At 43.1% G+C, this 15,979-nt stretch overlaps 1 protein-coding gene across 1 annotated transcript in view; it reads left to right on the forward strand.

The window, feature by feature from the left end:
* The window catches only part of DOP1B (DOP1 leucine zipper like protein B), a 65,886-nt gene that overhangs the window by 31,667 nt on the left and 18,240 nt on the right, over window positions 1-15,979 (forward strand). Inside the window, 13 exon segments of the mRNA XM_054517901.1 lie at window positions 1,036-1,159; window positions 1,664-1,764; window positions 2,193-2,307; window positions 4,082-4,202; window positions 4,645-4,764; window positions 5,324-5,429; window positions 5,508-5,699; window positions 7,315-8,014; window positions 9,818-10,086; window positions 10,254-10,406; window positions 11,840-11,940; window positions 14,008-14,122; window positions 14,124-14,199. Coding sequence (XP_054373876.1) covers window positions 1,036-1,159; window positions 1,664-1,764; window positions 2,193-2,307; window positions 4,082-4,202; window positions 4,645-4,764; window positions 5,324-5,429; window positions 5,508-5,699; window positions 7,315-8,014; window positions 9,818-10,086; window positions 10,254-10,406; window positions 11,840-11,940; window positions 14,008-14,122; window positions 14,124-14,199 — 2,293 coding nt within the window.

A 15,979-nucleotide genomic window follows, 5' to 3' on the forward strand; every position in this document is an offset into this window, starting at 1 on the left:
TTCTGGGGTGCTGACCATGAGGCAGCAGAGTGCCCTGGGGGCCAGCAAGGGATGGCTGCAGGCCTGGAGCAGGAATGGAGTGGCCAGCAGGAGCAGGGAGGTCATTCTGTCCCTGTGTCTGTCCCTGTCTGTCCCTGGGTCTGTCCCTGTGTCTGTCCCTGTCTGTCCCAGGAGCAGGGAGGTCATTCTGTCCCTGTGTCTGTCCCTGTGGCTGTCCCAGGAGCAGGGAGGTCATTCTGTCCCTGTGTCTGTCCCTGTGTCTGTCCCTGTCTGTCCCAGGAGCAGGGAGGTCATTCTGTCCCTGTGTCTGTCCCTGTGTCTGTCCCTGTCCGTCCCAGGAGCAGGGAGGTCATTCTGTCCCTGCACTGCTGAGGGCACACCTGGAGTGCTGTGCCCAGCTCTGGCCCCTCAGCTTGGGAAGGACCTGGGGACACTGAGCACATGCAGAGGGGCCAAGGAGGCTGGAGAGGGGCTGGGAACACAAACCCTGTGAGGAAGCCCTGAGGGAGCTGGGGGTGCTCAGCCTGGAGCAAAGGAGACTCAGGGCTGCCCTCCTCACTCTGCACAGCTCCTGAAAGGGGCCTGGGCTCAGCTGGCCCTGGGCTCTTTCTGCAGCAGCACTGACACACCCAGAGCACACAGCCTCGAGCTGCACCAAGGGAAATCCAGGCTGGAGAGCAGGGAAAAGGTTTTTCCAGCAAGGGTGAGAAAGTTCTGGAATGGCTGCCCAGGGAGGTGGTGGAGTCCCCATGCCTGGGTGTGTTTAACAAAGCCTGGATGTGGCACTGGGTGCCAGGGTTGAGTTGAGGGGTTGGGGCTGGGCTGGACTCGATGGCCTTGAAGGTCTCTCCAACCCAGGGATTCTGGGATTCTGTGAATTCTTGACATTTTTAGCACACAAACCATTTTCCTGTTGATGCTTTGTTACCTTTCCCCCAATACATTATTACTCCCAGTTCAAAAGCCCAGCCGATCACCAGTTTGACTCCTCTCAGTGCTCACCAAGAGCTGAAAACTCTTTCTTTTCCACCCTAGGACTGCAAGGAAAGCACCATCCTGCTCAGAAGGGCTGATCTGGTTTATATCCTGTCAGCAGCCACTCAAACTCTGCTGAGGAGAGACATGTCCCTCAACAGGAGATTGTATGCCTGGCTGCTAGGTACTGTGCAAAATCCAGAGAATTCCAATATTCTGCATACTTGAGAGCAAAAAAAAAATCAGTGTTTAAAATTGAAATACACTTCTTTATCTGTTGATGAATGATGGTAAAGTAAATTGGTGTTTGTTTTCCATTTATCAAGTGCCTTAGTACAATTAAAATTTTGGTGAACAGGGCTTCTCTTCAGAGGTGAATTTATTTCTCTCTGAATCCCAGGGAATTTGATAAATTCTGGTTCCACCCACAGCTTGTTGTGAAGTGGTTCAGTGGACTAAAAGGACTAAAAGTTACTATTTTAACCTTATTTTTCTGGAAGAAATAGTGATTCCCAGTATTTTTGGCCTTGGTTTTGATTTATGTGTTTTGCAGAACATCTGGATGCCCTCAGATTGGGAGTGTGGGCTGTTGAAATGCCAAAGATTAAAAATGCAGTGTAAATTCAACATAAACCCCTCAGTGCTCTGTGCTGCTCTCTGAGCTCCTCCTGCCTCTGTTTTCTTGTAGGTTCTGATATTAAAGGTGGCACTTTTGCTGCAGACTCCACCACTTCTGAAGACCATGCTGTTTATTTCTTTGGAAAATACTCTAAAGATCTTTTGGTTGAGGTTGGTGTTCATTTTATACAGACATATTCCAAATAAATTCATGATCCTTGCAATTTTAGCTCAAACTGTGTCCAGAATGATTCTCAATTTTTGGTTTGTCCTTCCCTCTCTGTCCCTGTGGTTACATTTCCATCTGTGCTGTATTTATCCCAATAGTGGATTGCTTATGGAATCTAAGGAAACCAAAGGGAAGCATCTTGGCTGAACTACCTGAATTATTTAAAAATGTTTCTCTGGATAAGATCAGCCCTTGAGTAGAGATGATGGGAAGATGGAATTGATTTCTTTACCCTGGATGGAAAATTGGACTCCATTTGTAGTCAGTCCTAACAAAATCAAATTTAGCAACACTTCAGCACTTACTAAGATGACAATCTGTCTCTGATGGGTAACATTGTGATAACATTGTGATGTTTTCCCTTTCCTAGAGTTTGATTGTGATTCTGCATCAGAAATTCCCAGAGGCTGACCCAGAAGAGCAGCACCAGGCTTATCTCAAACCCTTCCGAATCCTCATCAGCCTCCTGGACAAACCTGAAATAGGTGAAGTGTTCATCCCAAATCTGAGCAGGACTTAACAAAACCCTGCCCAGCCCTAATCCTGTGTGTGTGGGAGTGTGTAGGAGGCTGTTCCTTGCCTTGGCCCTGCTCTGGAACAAATTCCCTCTCCAGGTTCTCTCTGGCTGCCCCACAGAGCCCTGCAGAGCATGGATAGGTCCCAGGGAGGGAAATGCAAAACTGTGCCCTCCTGTAGGGTCAGCACAGCCCAGGCTGGGGGTTCTGCCAACCCCCACCCTACAGGCTGGGACAGAGAGTCCTGAGAGCTGCTCAAGCAGGAAAGGCCCTGGGGGTGCTGGGGACAGGGGCTGGACACGAGCCCAGGGGTGCCCAGGGGGACAAGAGGCCCCTGGCAGCTGGGCTGGATGAGGAATTGTGTGTGCAGCAGGAGCAGGGCAGGGATTGTCCCTCTGTGCTGGCTCTGAGAGCCCCTCCAGGGCTGGGCCCAGTTCTGCTCCTGCAGGAGAGCCCTGGAGGGGCTGGAGCGTGTCCAGGGCAGGGAACGGAGCTGGGCAGGGGCTGGAGAATCCCTGAGGGAGCTGGGCAGGGGGTGGGGAATCCCTGAGGGAGCTGGGCAGGGGCTGCAGAATCCCTGAGGGAGCTGGGCAGGGGCTGCAGAATCCCTGAGGGAGCTGGGCAGGGGCTGGAGAATCCCTGAGGGAGCTGGGCAGGGGCTGCAGAATCCCTGAGGGAGCTGGGCAGGGGCTGGGGCTGGAGCAAAGGAGGCTCAGGGGCCCTTGTGGCTCTGCACAAGTCCCTGCCAGGAGGGGCAGTGAGGGGGGTCGGGCTCTGCTGCCTGTCCCAAGGGAAAGGAGGAGAGGAAATGGCCTCAAATGGCACCAGGGCAGGCTCAGGTTGGAGATTGGGACAGAAAATTCCCTGGCAGAGTGGTCAGGCCTTGGGCTGGGAGGTTTGGAGTCACTGGAATTGTCCCAGAGGAGTCTGGATGTGGCCTTGGGGACAGGGTTTGGGGTGATGGCACTGGGTGATTCTAAAGGGCTCTTCCAGCCTTGATAATTTTGGGGTTGTGAGCCTTGAGCTGGCATCTGAGGGCACTTTAAAAAAGCACTTCCACCCTTGTGTCAATATTGAGCTCCATTTGCTCCTTGGGTGGATCTGCTCTTCCCTCTCTGTGTCTGTCCATGCAGCACCAGCAGGATGAGGCTCTGCCCATCCTTATTTCAAGGGCAAATTCACTTTTCTGCACTAAAGAATCAAACCAAAGTGACTTGATAAATTTTTTAAAATATTTTGGGTGGGGAATGATGTTGCCAAAGAGGTTGTTTCTGTTAGAAATGTATTGATTAATCTAATTTAGAAAATAAATGAGAGACATTGCCCTGCTGGATGTGTTGCTTGGCTGCCTGACAATCTGCATTAATCCAAAGTACAAATAAAGGGATCATAAATCCCTTTTAAACCAGGGATATTCAGCTAAACTGCATTATCCAGTTTAATCTTTCCAGTCAGAACATAAAGGTTGACTCCTTGAGCCATTAAGACTTTCACTCCCTTTAGAAATGGATTTAACAATGCAACAATTATTTAAAGGTATCAAATCAAACATAACAAGCTTTGACCTTTTCTGCTCTTCTTAGTCACTTAAACTTTTATATTTTCATTTTTAAAAGCACTCATTGCAATGCTTTATACACTACTTTTATTTTTTTTAATTATTCCAAGTTAAGGGCAATGAAATTATTATTTCTTCCCTTCCTCTGTAAACAACTCCTGGATTCTTTTTTCCCTTTCCTTGCAGGACCACAGGTTGTTGGAGATCTGTTCCTGGAAGTTCTTAGAGCTTTTTATTCCTACTGCAAAGACACCCTGGGTTCTGATCTCAAACTCAGCTACAATCAAAGTGGCAACACCCTGGCAAGGTATGACAAATTTCCAGCTCTGAGCTGAAACTGGATCATTTTTTTAAAGTTTAATGGTTAAAATGAAGGAGTTTATGAAGTTTTGGGTTGTAACAAAGTGACTTTCTGGCCAGAGGATGAAATTTTTCTCTGGCTTCCCCTTTTCTCTACACACAATGAATTTCTCTTGGATTAGCAGAGAAAAAAGGAAGTTTGCTGCATGTGATGGGTGTTGAGTAACCCCAGTGACATCAGGCTGCTGGCAGAGCTCAGCCTTGTGATTCCCATCATCTGCAAGATGCTCCAGCTCCACAATGATTTAGTCTTTGATAAAAAAAAAAAAAAAAATCAATGTTTTTTTAGCTTTTAGAGAAAGGGGAAAAGAGATTTTTGAGTCCATCAGCTCATGTGATGTGAATCCTCACTGACATCTGCTTTTCTTTTCCTTTTCTCTCCCTTCCAGTGCAATCAAAGAGAATAAAAATGCTTCAGAAATTGTCAAAACAGTGAATTTGCTGATCACATCCTTAAGCACTGATTTCCTCTGGGATTACCTGACCAAATGCTTTGAAGATTGTTTCAGGTGTTTATGTTTTGCTCTCAAAAATGCCACTTCAGAGCTGTCTGTTCAGGATAATAATATTTACTGCAGCTTTTAAGGGACATCACACATGGTAGAACCAGCCAGGTCTGTAAATTGTGTCCACAAATAATTCAGGAGTGCAACCAGGTAAACAATGAGATGGAAATTTCAACCTGGGAACAAAGGAAATTCCTTTCAAATCAACAGAAGAAGGAAAAAGGGTTGGGAGGGAAGGTGGAGAGGTCTTTGTAGAAGAAAAATAAAGATACTAAATGGCCTTAAAGGTCTCTTCCAACCCTCTGATTAGATGATATCTCTCTTTTTATCATTTTCTAACTCTAAGAAAGAAGATTCTGCAATCTGAAAATTGGCAGCTCTTCATCATAGCACACAGAGTTGAGGTTGTTTTGACAGAATATTTTCCACTGCTCTGTTAGAAGCCCTTTGCCTCAGAGCTGTTCAGTGTTTTGTGCTGATTTTAACAAAGCTTTTTGCTTGTAACCAGAATTTTGCCATGAAAAAAACAAACCCTTCCATAAGAATGTTTCTTTCACTCCAGAAACAAATCCACAGGGATGAGGTATCCTCTGGAAAATGTGAGCGCTCCTCCTACCATTCCAGAGCTGTGCACTCTGCTGGTGTTCCTGCTGGATGTGATTCCCCTGGTAAGGCTGGCTTTGACAGTCCCTCTCAGTGATGGCTGGGATGGGATAACCCCTTTAAACATCCCTTTGTTCTTGCAGGAGCTCTACTCAGAAGTGCAGACTCAGTACCTGCCCCAGATGCTCAGTTACATGGTGCAGTCTCTCCTGGAAAACATGGAAGTCTTGGGGCTGCCAGAACTCACTCATGCCTTAAAAACCTGTTTTAAGGTGCTCAGCAAGGTGCAAATGCCCCCTTCCTACCTGGACATTGAGACAGGCAGTGGCAATGGGGTAGGTGATTTTCAACCCCTCAGAGATGGGTAAAACCCTTTAAAGCTCTTGGTTTAAATGGTTTTGGGACAGAATTTAAAATGCTGATTCTCCTTCATGACAATTGCACATCAAGGGAGCCACAGGAAAGGTGGAGAGAGACAATTTCAAAAAATTCAGTTTCAGAATTGGATGGAGACAGACAATTTCCAAGGGATGGGGGGAAAGGACACAGGGAATGACTTCAAACTAAAAAAGAGTAGGATTAGATGGGATATTGGCAATGAGGAATTGTTCCCTGGGAGGGTGGAGAGGGGCTGGGATGGAATTCCCAGAGAAGCTGTGGCTGCCTCATGCCTGAAGTGTCCAAAGCCAGCTTGGACAGGGTTTGGAGCAGCTTTGGAGCAGCCTGGGACAGTGGGAGGTGTCCCTGCCATGGCAGGGGTGCCCCTGGATCATTTCTAAGATCCCTTCCAACCCAAACCTATAATTCTATGAAATTCTTAAGCACAACAATAAAGATTTTTTGAAATTTCCTTTCTTTGGCTCCTTCCAGAGCACTCTGCTGCCTTGTTACTCTCACTGGGTGTTCAGTTCTGGCCTGTTTGAATTATTTGTGGCACTGAAGGGGTTTAGTCTTGTCTGCCCCTGAGAAGGATGGGATCTAAATGGTTTTGGAAGCAGAATGCAGTAGCTAAAAACTGGAGTGACCAAATGCAGCCCAGCTTCACAGCTGGTTAGGTCTGCAGGGCTTTCAATGAGTATTTCAGTGGAACACAATGGGGCATTGTTGGTGTGCAAAGGACCATGAGCAATAAACGGGATAAAGCAAGGCCAGAACACAGCCTGCCAAAATGTGCCAGCAGAACAAATAATAACAAATAACAAATAAATAACAAAAACCTGCACTTGAGCAGAAATGCTGCAGCAGATGGAACACTGCTCTGGGGGAAATGGGTTTAAGGGAGCACATGCCTCTGTTTGATGAGTCAATTGTGAGGTTATAGAGATAATAAACATACAAATAAATAAATCAATCAATAAATATAAAAGTATTTTAAATTATAAATTTTTACAGATATTGAGTTTTAAAGAGAAATTAATGGAGCTGCTCTGGGGGGAAATGGGTTTTAAGGGAGCACATCTCTCTATTTGATGAGTCAATTGTGAGGTTTATAGAGATATTTATATATATAATATATAGAATGTATTTTATATTATATATTTATACAGATATTGGGTTTTAAAGAGAAATTAATGGAGCTGCTCTGGGGGAAATGGGTTTTGAGGGAGCACATCCCTCTGATGAGTCAATTGTGAGGTTATAGAGATATTTATATATAATAAGTATATAAACATATCATATAATAATATATTATAAATATATATAATAGATAAAATAAATATATATATTATAATTGTTTATAAATAATTAAATATATTATATATAATTATATATAATATATTTATACAGATATTTGGTTTTAAAGGGCAATGAATGGAGCTGTTTATAAACAACTGTGACCCTGAAGCTGGGCATCACAAACAGCAATTGTTCCTTTTTCTGTCACTGCTGTTCTCCAAGTGAAACTCTGTTGGCAGTGCCACATTAACCACATCCCTACTGCTCTTGCAGAGCCCAGTGCCAAAGGAGGATGTGGACATAACCCTGGAGACCAAGCCTGGGCTGCAGGAGGAGGAGGAGGAGCAAATACCTGTGAGGACATCATCTCCATTCGCCACCCTCAAGTCAGAGGACAGTGGCATTGGCCTGAGCGCCTCCTCCCCAGAGCTGTGCCAGCACCTGGGGGTGCCCACGGTGACCCTGGAGAGGGATGATGTCTGGAAAAAAGGAGGCAGCATCCAGAAAACCCTGCACTGCATCCAGGAGCTGCTGGCCAAGTTTGCCAGCAAATATATTTTTGGGATGCAGCTCCAAGAAATGAGTCCTGAAGGGATTGCAGCAATAAATCTGAGTGGGAAGGAGAAAAAGGAGAATGGCTACAGGTTACCTGAGAGTGGCAGCAAGAAAAAGAGTCCCTGGGATGGCAAACAAATCACTGTGCCTCAGGTGAAACAAATGCTCTCAGAGCTGTTCTCAGCCAGGGGTTCACCCTTCAGGAGCAAGAATTCCACTGCTCTCCTCTCTGAACACAAAAAGGAGAAGGAGGAGGAGGAGGAGTGGGACCTGGAGCTGGTGCTGGGACCCCTCAGAGGGGACTGCAAGGAAGCTTTCTCTGCAGCTTGTCACCTGCTGCTGGATTGCACCACATTCCCAGTGTACCTGTCTGAGGAGGAGATGGAGCAGTTGTACCTCTCTCTGTTTCAGGGGCCTGGTAAGAATTTTCCTTTCCTGAGCATTTTTAGGATACAAACAGTCAGAGCTTGGCTCTTTTCCAGACCAGAGCCAGTAAAAACCCTTGAACAGGGCTGAAGGCAAATTGGGAATTAAAGCCTCACCCACCTCAGCATCTGGAGTGTGTCTGGCAGCTGAGTTTTACCAAGCTTCTTCAATTCAAATTTTTTTTGGAAAAATTCCACTAGAAAATTTGGAGCTGAAGGGATACAAAGACCTCCTGGCCTGTACAGCCTTGCATGGTTCAGGATTTTCAGGATATCCCATCCCTGTTTTCCATGGGTTGTGCCCCCAGAAAGGATGTTTTAGAGGAAGATGGGTGTAGGTGGAAAATTTGAGCTCTAAAGCATAACAGAGGCAAAATCATCTCTTATCCCAAACCCTCAGCATTCAAAGGAGTTCAGTGTAACAAATAAGAATAATTTTGTACAGCTGGAGGTCCTGTTTGTTCTTGGATTTCCAGTTCATTCTTGGCTTTAGCAGGAGCTGGTTTTGACCTGAAGGTGAACTCACAAACAGGATTGTGGGGAATGGAGAGGTGGGAAACTGGAAAATTGGGTTCTGTTCCTCACCTCACTCCATATCCCTGCTGTCTGATGATATTCCCATCTTCTCCATGGCTGAGCATGGCATGGACATGGAATACTTCCACTGATCCCTCAGGAAAAGATGGCTTGGATTGATGTCAGCCACTTTGGTTGTAATTTATAAATCCTGAGAGGAGGGGCCTCAGTGCTACTGGAGGAGCATCCATGGACCCTGAGCCCCCTGGAGCTGATTGTGATAATGGCAGCTGGAAGACAAACCAGCAGCTCTAAATAATAAACATATTAATTGGGAATATTTATTGGGAATGTTATATATTATTGGGCTGGGAATAAACATAAAGGGCAAAGCAGAAATCCTGGAGTTGTTGGGGTCCTGCAAGAGCTTTCTGATGGGAGAAGTAGGAAAAACATGGAGAAGTTGTGGCTGGCTCATCCCTGGAAGTGTTCCAGGCCAGACTTGGAGCACCCTGGGACAGTGGAAGGTGTCCCTGCTATTTCCAAGGGCCCTTCCAACCCAAACCTGCTGTGATTCCATGAGCTGTTGATGACAGGATCTGGGCAGTCATTTTGGTCCTGTGACCTTGCTTAAAGGATTTTGGGAGTATCACCCCAACCCTGAGGTTGTTTCATGTGGATTCTTTTGCTTCTTTTTTCTGCCAGGGTCAGGATTAAATGTGTGAGAGGGTATTTCTTGTTGGCACTCAGATGTTTATCAGTTCTTATCTCTGTCACAGTCTCACAAACCCTGAGTTCTGCAGCACTTCACTCCAACAAACTAAAAGTGGAGCCCTGTCTCTCTCTCTCCAAGGCCTTTGAAGGATAAACTGTCCAATTAACAAATGACACCTCAATTATTTTCACTTTTAACCCAATAACCAACCACCCATGCCCGCAATGGGGACTTTTTTATCCAATGACACAAAACCACCCAAACCCATGGAGAAGAAGGTGAAGAAGAAGGAGCAGCCTCCACCCTAAACCCTCCCTCTTGCTTTCTATCTATTCCTGTATTCTAAACCCTTAAACTCTGAGTTTCCCACCCTGTGATATCACACACTTCTATTCAAACTCCACACCTTAAATCTCAGTTTTATTATTGAATTTTGGAAGCTTCTCCAGGCCCTCAGGTCAAATTCTCTTGGGGATCAGTGCCTGGAAGCACAGAAAGCCCAAAATTCTCAGTAACCAGGGTTCTAATAGTTCCAAACCCTTTCTGTCCCTTCCCTTGTGAGCAGGAGGTGACCCCAGCTTCCCTCTGTGGCTGAAGTCCCTGATGACAATCTGCTGCTGTGTCAACGACTGCTACGTGCAGAACGTGTCCATCTTCACCCTCCTGGAGGTCATCAACCACTCCCAGTCCCTGGCCCTGGTGATTGAGGACAGGATGAAGAGGTACAAAGTGTCTGGCCACAACCCTTTCCTTGGCAAGCTGCAGATGGTCACCCTTCCTCCCATTGCTCCTGCAGTGCTGAAGATGATCTCAGAGAAAACAGATTTCTACCAGGTGTCCACTTTCTTTTCTTTTTTTACTGCCCAGCTAATTCCTAGAATCCTGGGATTCTGAGGCAGTTTGGGAATGCCTTCTGCTAACAGGAAGCCAGGAAGGAAATGGCTCTTATTAAATATAATTAGGAATATATTTATATTTAGTTGGTTGCTCTTTTTCCCTAGAGAGTCGCCTGTGTGCTCTGGAATCAGCTGAACAAGGAGACTCGGGAGCACCACATTGCCTGTGTGGAATTGTTCTACAGACTTCACTGCCTGGCTCCCTCAGCAAATATCTGTGAGGACATCATCTGCCAGGCCCTACTGCACCGGGACAAAGTAGGTGCTGCAGCTCCCTTCATGGAGAGCAGGCTGGCAGAACTTCCCAAGGGCATTTCTTGGGAATTGCAGTGAGGAATTTAGAGAAAGAGAAAAAAATTTTTTTAGAGAAAAATAGAATTAATATAATATAATATAATATAATATAATATAATATAATATATAACATAGTATCATATCATATCATATATCATATATATAACATAACATAATATGATATGATATGATATGATATAATGTGATATGATATAATATAATATAATATAATATAATATAATATAATATATAACATAGTATCATATATATAACATAACATAATATGATATGATATAATGTGATGTGATATAATATGATATAACATAATATGATATATGATATGATATAATATATAACATAGTATCATATCGTATCATATCATATATATAACATAACATAATATGATATGATATAATGTGATGTGATATAATATGATATGCTATGATATAATATATAACATAGTATCATATCATATCATATATATAACATAACATAATATAATATAATATAATATAATATAATATAATATAATATAATATAATCATGTATAATTAATATAATATAATATAATATGATATATTGTGATATAATGTGATATAACATAATACAATAATACATTTTAATTGCTTAAATATTTTTATAGTTATTTATTATATTATAGTTATTTACTTTATATCTTTGTTTTGTATTTATAGAATATATTTTATATTATATATTTATCTTTTAAGTAGAAAAATATTGAATTTGATCTAAAAGTTTATTTTTATAGAACCATGGATTTTTTTAATTTTTGCTATTATAAGGATGTTTTAGGAAGGAATTTGGTTTAAATGCTTTATTTCTTCAAGGGATTTAGAATGAATTTTGAACAATGTGGAGGAATGGGTTTTGATGGTTGTTGTGTTTTCCAGGAGTCTGACAGGCTCTGTCCATGGTTTTACAATGCCCTGGGATTTGTTCAGCATGGGATTAGTGCTGGGCTTAATCCCTGGATACAAAATCTAGCACTCGATATTAGCTGGGGTTTTTAGTTCAAGCTCAAATCTTGTAGTTTTTATCAGGATTTCCCACCGCCCCAGCTCCACCAATATCTGTAAAATCACTTTATTTTACCTTGATTTTATAGTATTTGGTCTCACAATAGTCTGTATTTTAAGTGAGCCAGTTATTATTTTTTTTTCCTTCCCTAATATAATGACAGCACAGTTCTTTAACAGCTGACAGAACATTTTGCACAATAAAACTTTAACCAGTCTTTGCTGTTGTTTTCCTGTCCTTGCAATTTTGCAACATAAAAGTTTGCAAACATTTTTAAAGCTTCCCACCAATAACCAATGTATTCCAATTTTCTTTCAACTTGGAAAGCTCCCTAAATCTCCTTTTTTCTCCTTGCCAAGGGGACAAGGCTGGAAGCTCTGTTCAGATTCTCTGTCATGTGGCACCTGACCAGGGAGATCCAAGGCAGCAGAGTGACTTCCCACAATCGCTCCTTTGATAGGTATTTCCACTTCCATTTGCATTTTTTATATTGAATTATATTGGGCTTTATTCTCTTTTCTGAGGTGGGGAGGAGTTCTCTGTAAGGAGAGTAAAACAAATGAACAAAAGGAACATTTTCCACTTCCTTGGAGTTTATCTTTGCAGGGCACTCAGCATACTTTGTGTGGGTGAAGGAAGTTGCTGTAAAAATAGAAAGAGCTTCATAAAGGAGAAGTAGCTTTTCTGAAGAGCAGATATTTTTTATCTTGGAGTGAATTAAATTTGCCGTCCAAAGAAAATAACACCAGCTCCTTGTAAAAATAAAAATCTTAGTTTAGTTTTACTTCCTATGGGATAAAATGAAATAAAAGCAAATAAATATAGGAAAGAACTTAAAAAGTGGGAGGATTTGTGTGGCCTTGCTTGTACAATTCCTGAACTCAGTCCAGGAAAAGCTGCTTGGCCAAAGCTGTTGGGAGCAGACCTGAGCCATTGAGCATGCTCTGGGTGTGTTCCCTGCCAGGATTTTATTGCTTGATTTAACTTTTTTTAGGGATTTCAGCTGTCCTTGGTGCTGCTGATGCCTTGGAGTGGCTCCCTAGAACAGAGGCTAGACAAGATTAAGAGAATAAGAGCAGGTATTTATTAAAGGCTCCACAGATACACCTGGGGCACTCAGAAGCCTCCAGAGGCCTCACCCAAGCTGGACAATGGTCACCAGTCTTTCACACAATTATCAGTTTGGTCCATTTACATATCAGGGGTTAATTCTCCAATTACAGCTTCAGGTAATGAAGTCATTTAACCCCCAGTTTGCTCCTCCCAATTCACTTTTGTTTGTATTTTCAGGGCCTGAGGCTGTAGGATGTCCTTGGATCTCAGGCCTAGGGGGATTGTTCTGTCTGACCAAAATGTGGAGACAGTGATGCCTTGGAGGCGGCCTGGAACAGAGGCCAGGCAGAGTTACAGAATAAAGCAGGGATTTATGAAAAAGGCCTTTAAAGGATCCACCTTGGGCAGCACAAGACCCAGCTGGGGCTACACCCAAAATGGACCCAAGATGGACCCTGGGTCAGGAGTTTTCTCACTCTTACAGGTTTTGGTCATTTCCATCTTGGGGTTAATTGTCCAATTACAGCTCCAGGTTATGCAGCCCCATCCTCCCAGATTGCTCTCCTCAATTTGCTGCTGTTTGTTCTTTTTGGGCCTGGAAAAGGATTGTTTTATGTGACTGAACTGTGAGGAGAGCTTGCTAACACTTCATAAAGAGTTCAGAGTCACACACTAATTGCAGTACAGAATCTGGAAAACATAAAAGCTAAAACTTAGGGCATCAACAGTAACTAACACTTTACAAGGAGTTTAGAGTTATGCACTAATGTGTGAGAAATGGATTTGTAAGAATGCATTGTAAGATTTGTAAGAATGAATTTGTAAGAATCCATGCACTAATCCATACACTAATGTGTAAGAATCCATGCACTAACGTGTGAGAAATCCATTCCTCACATCAATGCAGTACAGGATTTAAAAACCAGAAAAGCTGCTGATTTGGGGAAACAAACTCCACAACCTTTGTGAAAGTTGTAAAGCCGGTATGGTTATTACATAAATATTATTATTATGTTATGTTTGATTTGTGTTTATGTTAGTGTTTATGTTTATTCCCCTTAATAGGACATGGTACCTCTGGGAACTCCAGATCCTTTTTTATCTCCCTCTCAAATCCCTATGCATGCAATTTCACAATAGGTTCATACATATTCATTCTACTGATTTCACGTGACATTTGCTGCTAATTTTTCTTTATGAGAAAGAAGTCCTGGGTGATCCTGCCCTTTTTCCCACAGCAGCCTCTGTCTGTTTCAGAGTTCAAGGGCCCTCCCTTATCTCTGTCCTTTGGCTGAAGCAGTTTCTCTGATCATAGGCTTTTTGCAAGAACAGGCGGTCAGACCAAACAGCAGTGTTTGCAAGCTACAAACTTAACTCAAAGGTGTACATTTCACCTCAATCCAACTGGATTTCTACTCTGGGAGATTTCCACTGTGTCTCACTGCAGTGCTGAGGCATCCCCCTGTGTCCACAGGTCTCTGTTCGTGGTGCTGGACAGCCTGACGTGCTCGGACGGGGCCATCGGGGCGGCGGCGCAGGGCTGGCTGCTGCGGGCGCTGTCCCTGAGCGACGTGGCGCGGATCCTGGAGCCCTGTGCTGCTGCTGCTGCTGCACCCCCGCACCCAGCGCACCTCCCTGGGCTGCCTCGGCCACGGCGCCTCCCCAGGTACCGCCGGGGACACCCGCGGCAGCGAGGAGTGGGGAGCAGGACTCCATGCGTGTCAGGAGGCTGATTAATTACTTTATTATACTATATTACTATATATCCATAATATATACTGTATTATATAGATTATACAAATAGATAGATTATATATTTTATATATATAATACAATATATTAGCACTGGGCCTGTTGGAAAAGCAGGTGAGAGAAATGATGAGGAGGACTCTATGGATATCAGAAGGCTAATTAATTACTTTATTATACTATATTGCTATATGCCTATACATATAATATATATATAAAATATATATATTATCTATAATATATAAGGAATATAATATTAAATGTATAACATATATAATATATATAATATATATTATATATATTTAAATTTATATATTCTTTCTCTCTCTATATATATATACTATACTATATAGTATATACTATAGTATATACTATATACTATATATACTATATACTATATACTATATACTTGTTTTGGTTTGGAAAGCCAGGTGCCTGCTAAAGAAGGCAGGAGCCTCCCCTGAAATGGAGAAAATGAATCCCCCCCTCTCCGAATTGCTATAAATCTTAAATTAAGGGGCTCTCAGGCAACTAAAATTATGGGAGCAGGAAATAACAGTTCTTTAATAGGGAAGATAAAACAAACAATGCAGTGCACTAAAACAACACTGCCAGAGTCAGAACACAGCCTGACACCCTGTGGGTCAGGGTGCTGGCAGCAGAACCATTGGAATTGTGGCTCAGCCCTCCTGCAGTGTCAGGGGTGGCTCTGCTGGAGCAGGGATCCTGGAGAAAGGTGCAGTCTCTGCCTCTGAAGATCCAGAGGAAGAAAGAGGCAGCTGCTTTTCCTCTGGGAATCCAGTGCAGAAGCTGTGCTGGTGTTCCAGAATCTCCAGATTATATCCAGGCAGGAATGCTTGGCTCCTCCCTCTGGGCTCACATCTCCCAATGGGATGCTGCAGTTCTTATCAGCCATGCAGGGACATTCAATGGCTGTTATCAGCAGGTGTCCCCTCCCGAGGGAGGAGTGGGTGTGAGCACTCAGAGAGAGATAAGGCAAACTGCCCACCTGACAAAAGATAATCTGCCATACAGATGGGAATGGAATCCATCTTGCCTGGAAATCTGGAACAATACTATATAGTATATAGTATATAGTATATATATTATACTGTATTAATGTAAACCTCCCCAGGTACCGCTGGGCCTGTTGTAAAAGCAGGCCACTCCCGTGGCAGGGAGAAATGATGAGGAGGCTCCATGGATATCAGAAGGCTGATTAATTACTTTATTATACTAGATTATTGTCACTCTTGCACTGTCACTGTCATATTTTCTGAGTTTTATATACAGGAAGTTCCTGTCCCCCGTCCTGTGACTGTCACCAGGTTGTGCTTTCAGCATCATTTTTTAGTGTCAGTTGACAAATAAATGTCACACAATTAAAGCATCCACAGGGCTGCTATAGAAACACAGAGCTAATCTATTCCTTCCTTGTTCCACAGCATTTAATCAAGGAAAACATTAGCTCTTTAATTAATCAATCCCTCTGCTGCCATCCTCATTGCCCTCCTGACCTCCACAAATAGTTAATGTTCAGAAAGCATAAAAAAGGCAATTGTCACTCTTAGGGTGTCTCAGCCTAAAAGTGCTTTATGTTTTGATCCTGTTCTTTTTGCAGTAGGTTAGCACTGCTCTTAAATCACTTTAAAAGAGAAATAATTCTTGCCTTAATTATAATTCTTGTCTATTTTTTT

This window comes from Molothrus ater, chromosome 2, assembly GCF_012460135.2.
Source record: "Molothrus ater isolate BHLD 08-10-18 breed brown headed cowbird chromosome 2, BPBGC_Mater_1.1, whole genome shotgun sequence".
Classification (NCBI taxonomy): Eukaryota; Metazoa; Chordata; class Aves; order Passeriformes; family Icteridae; genus Molothrus; species Molothrus ater.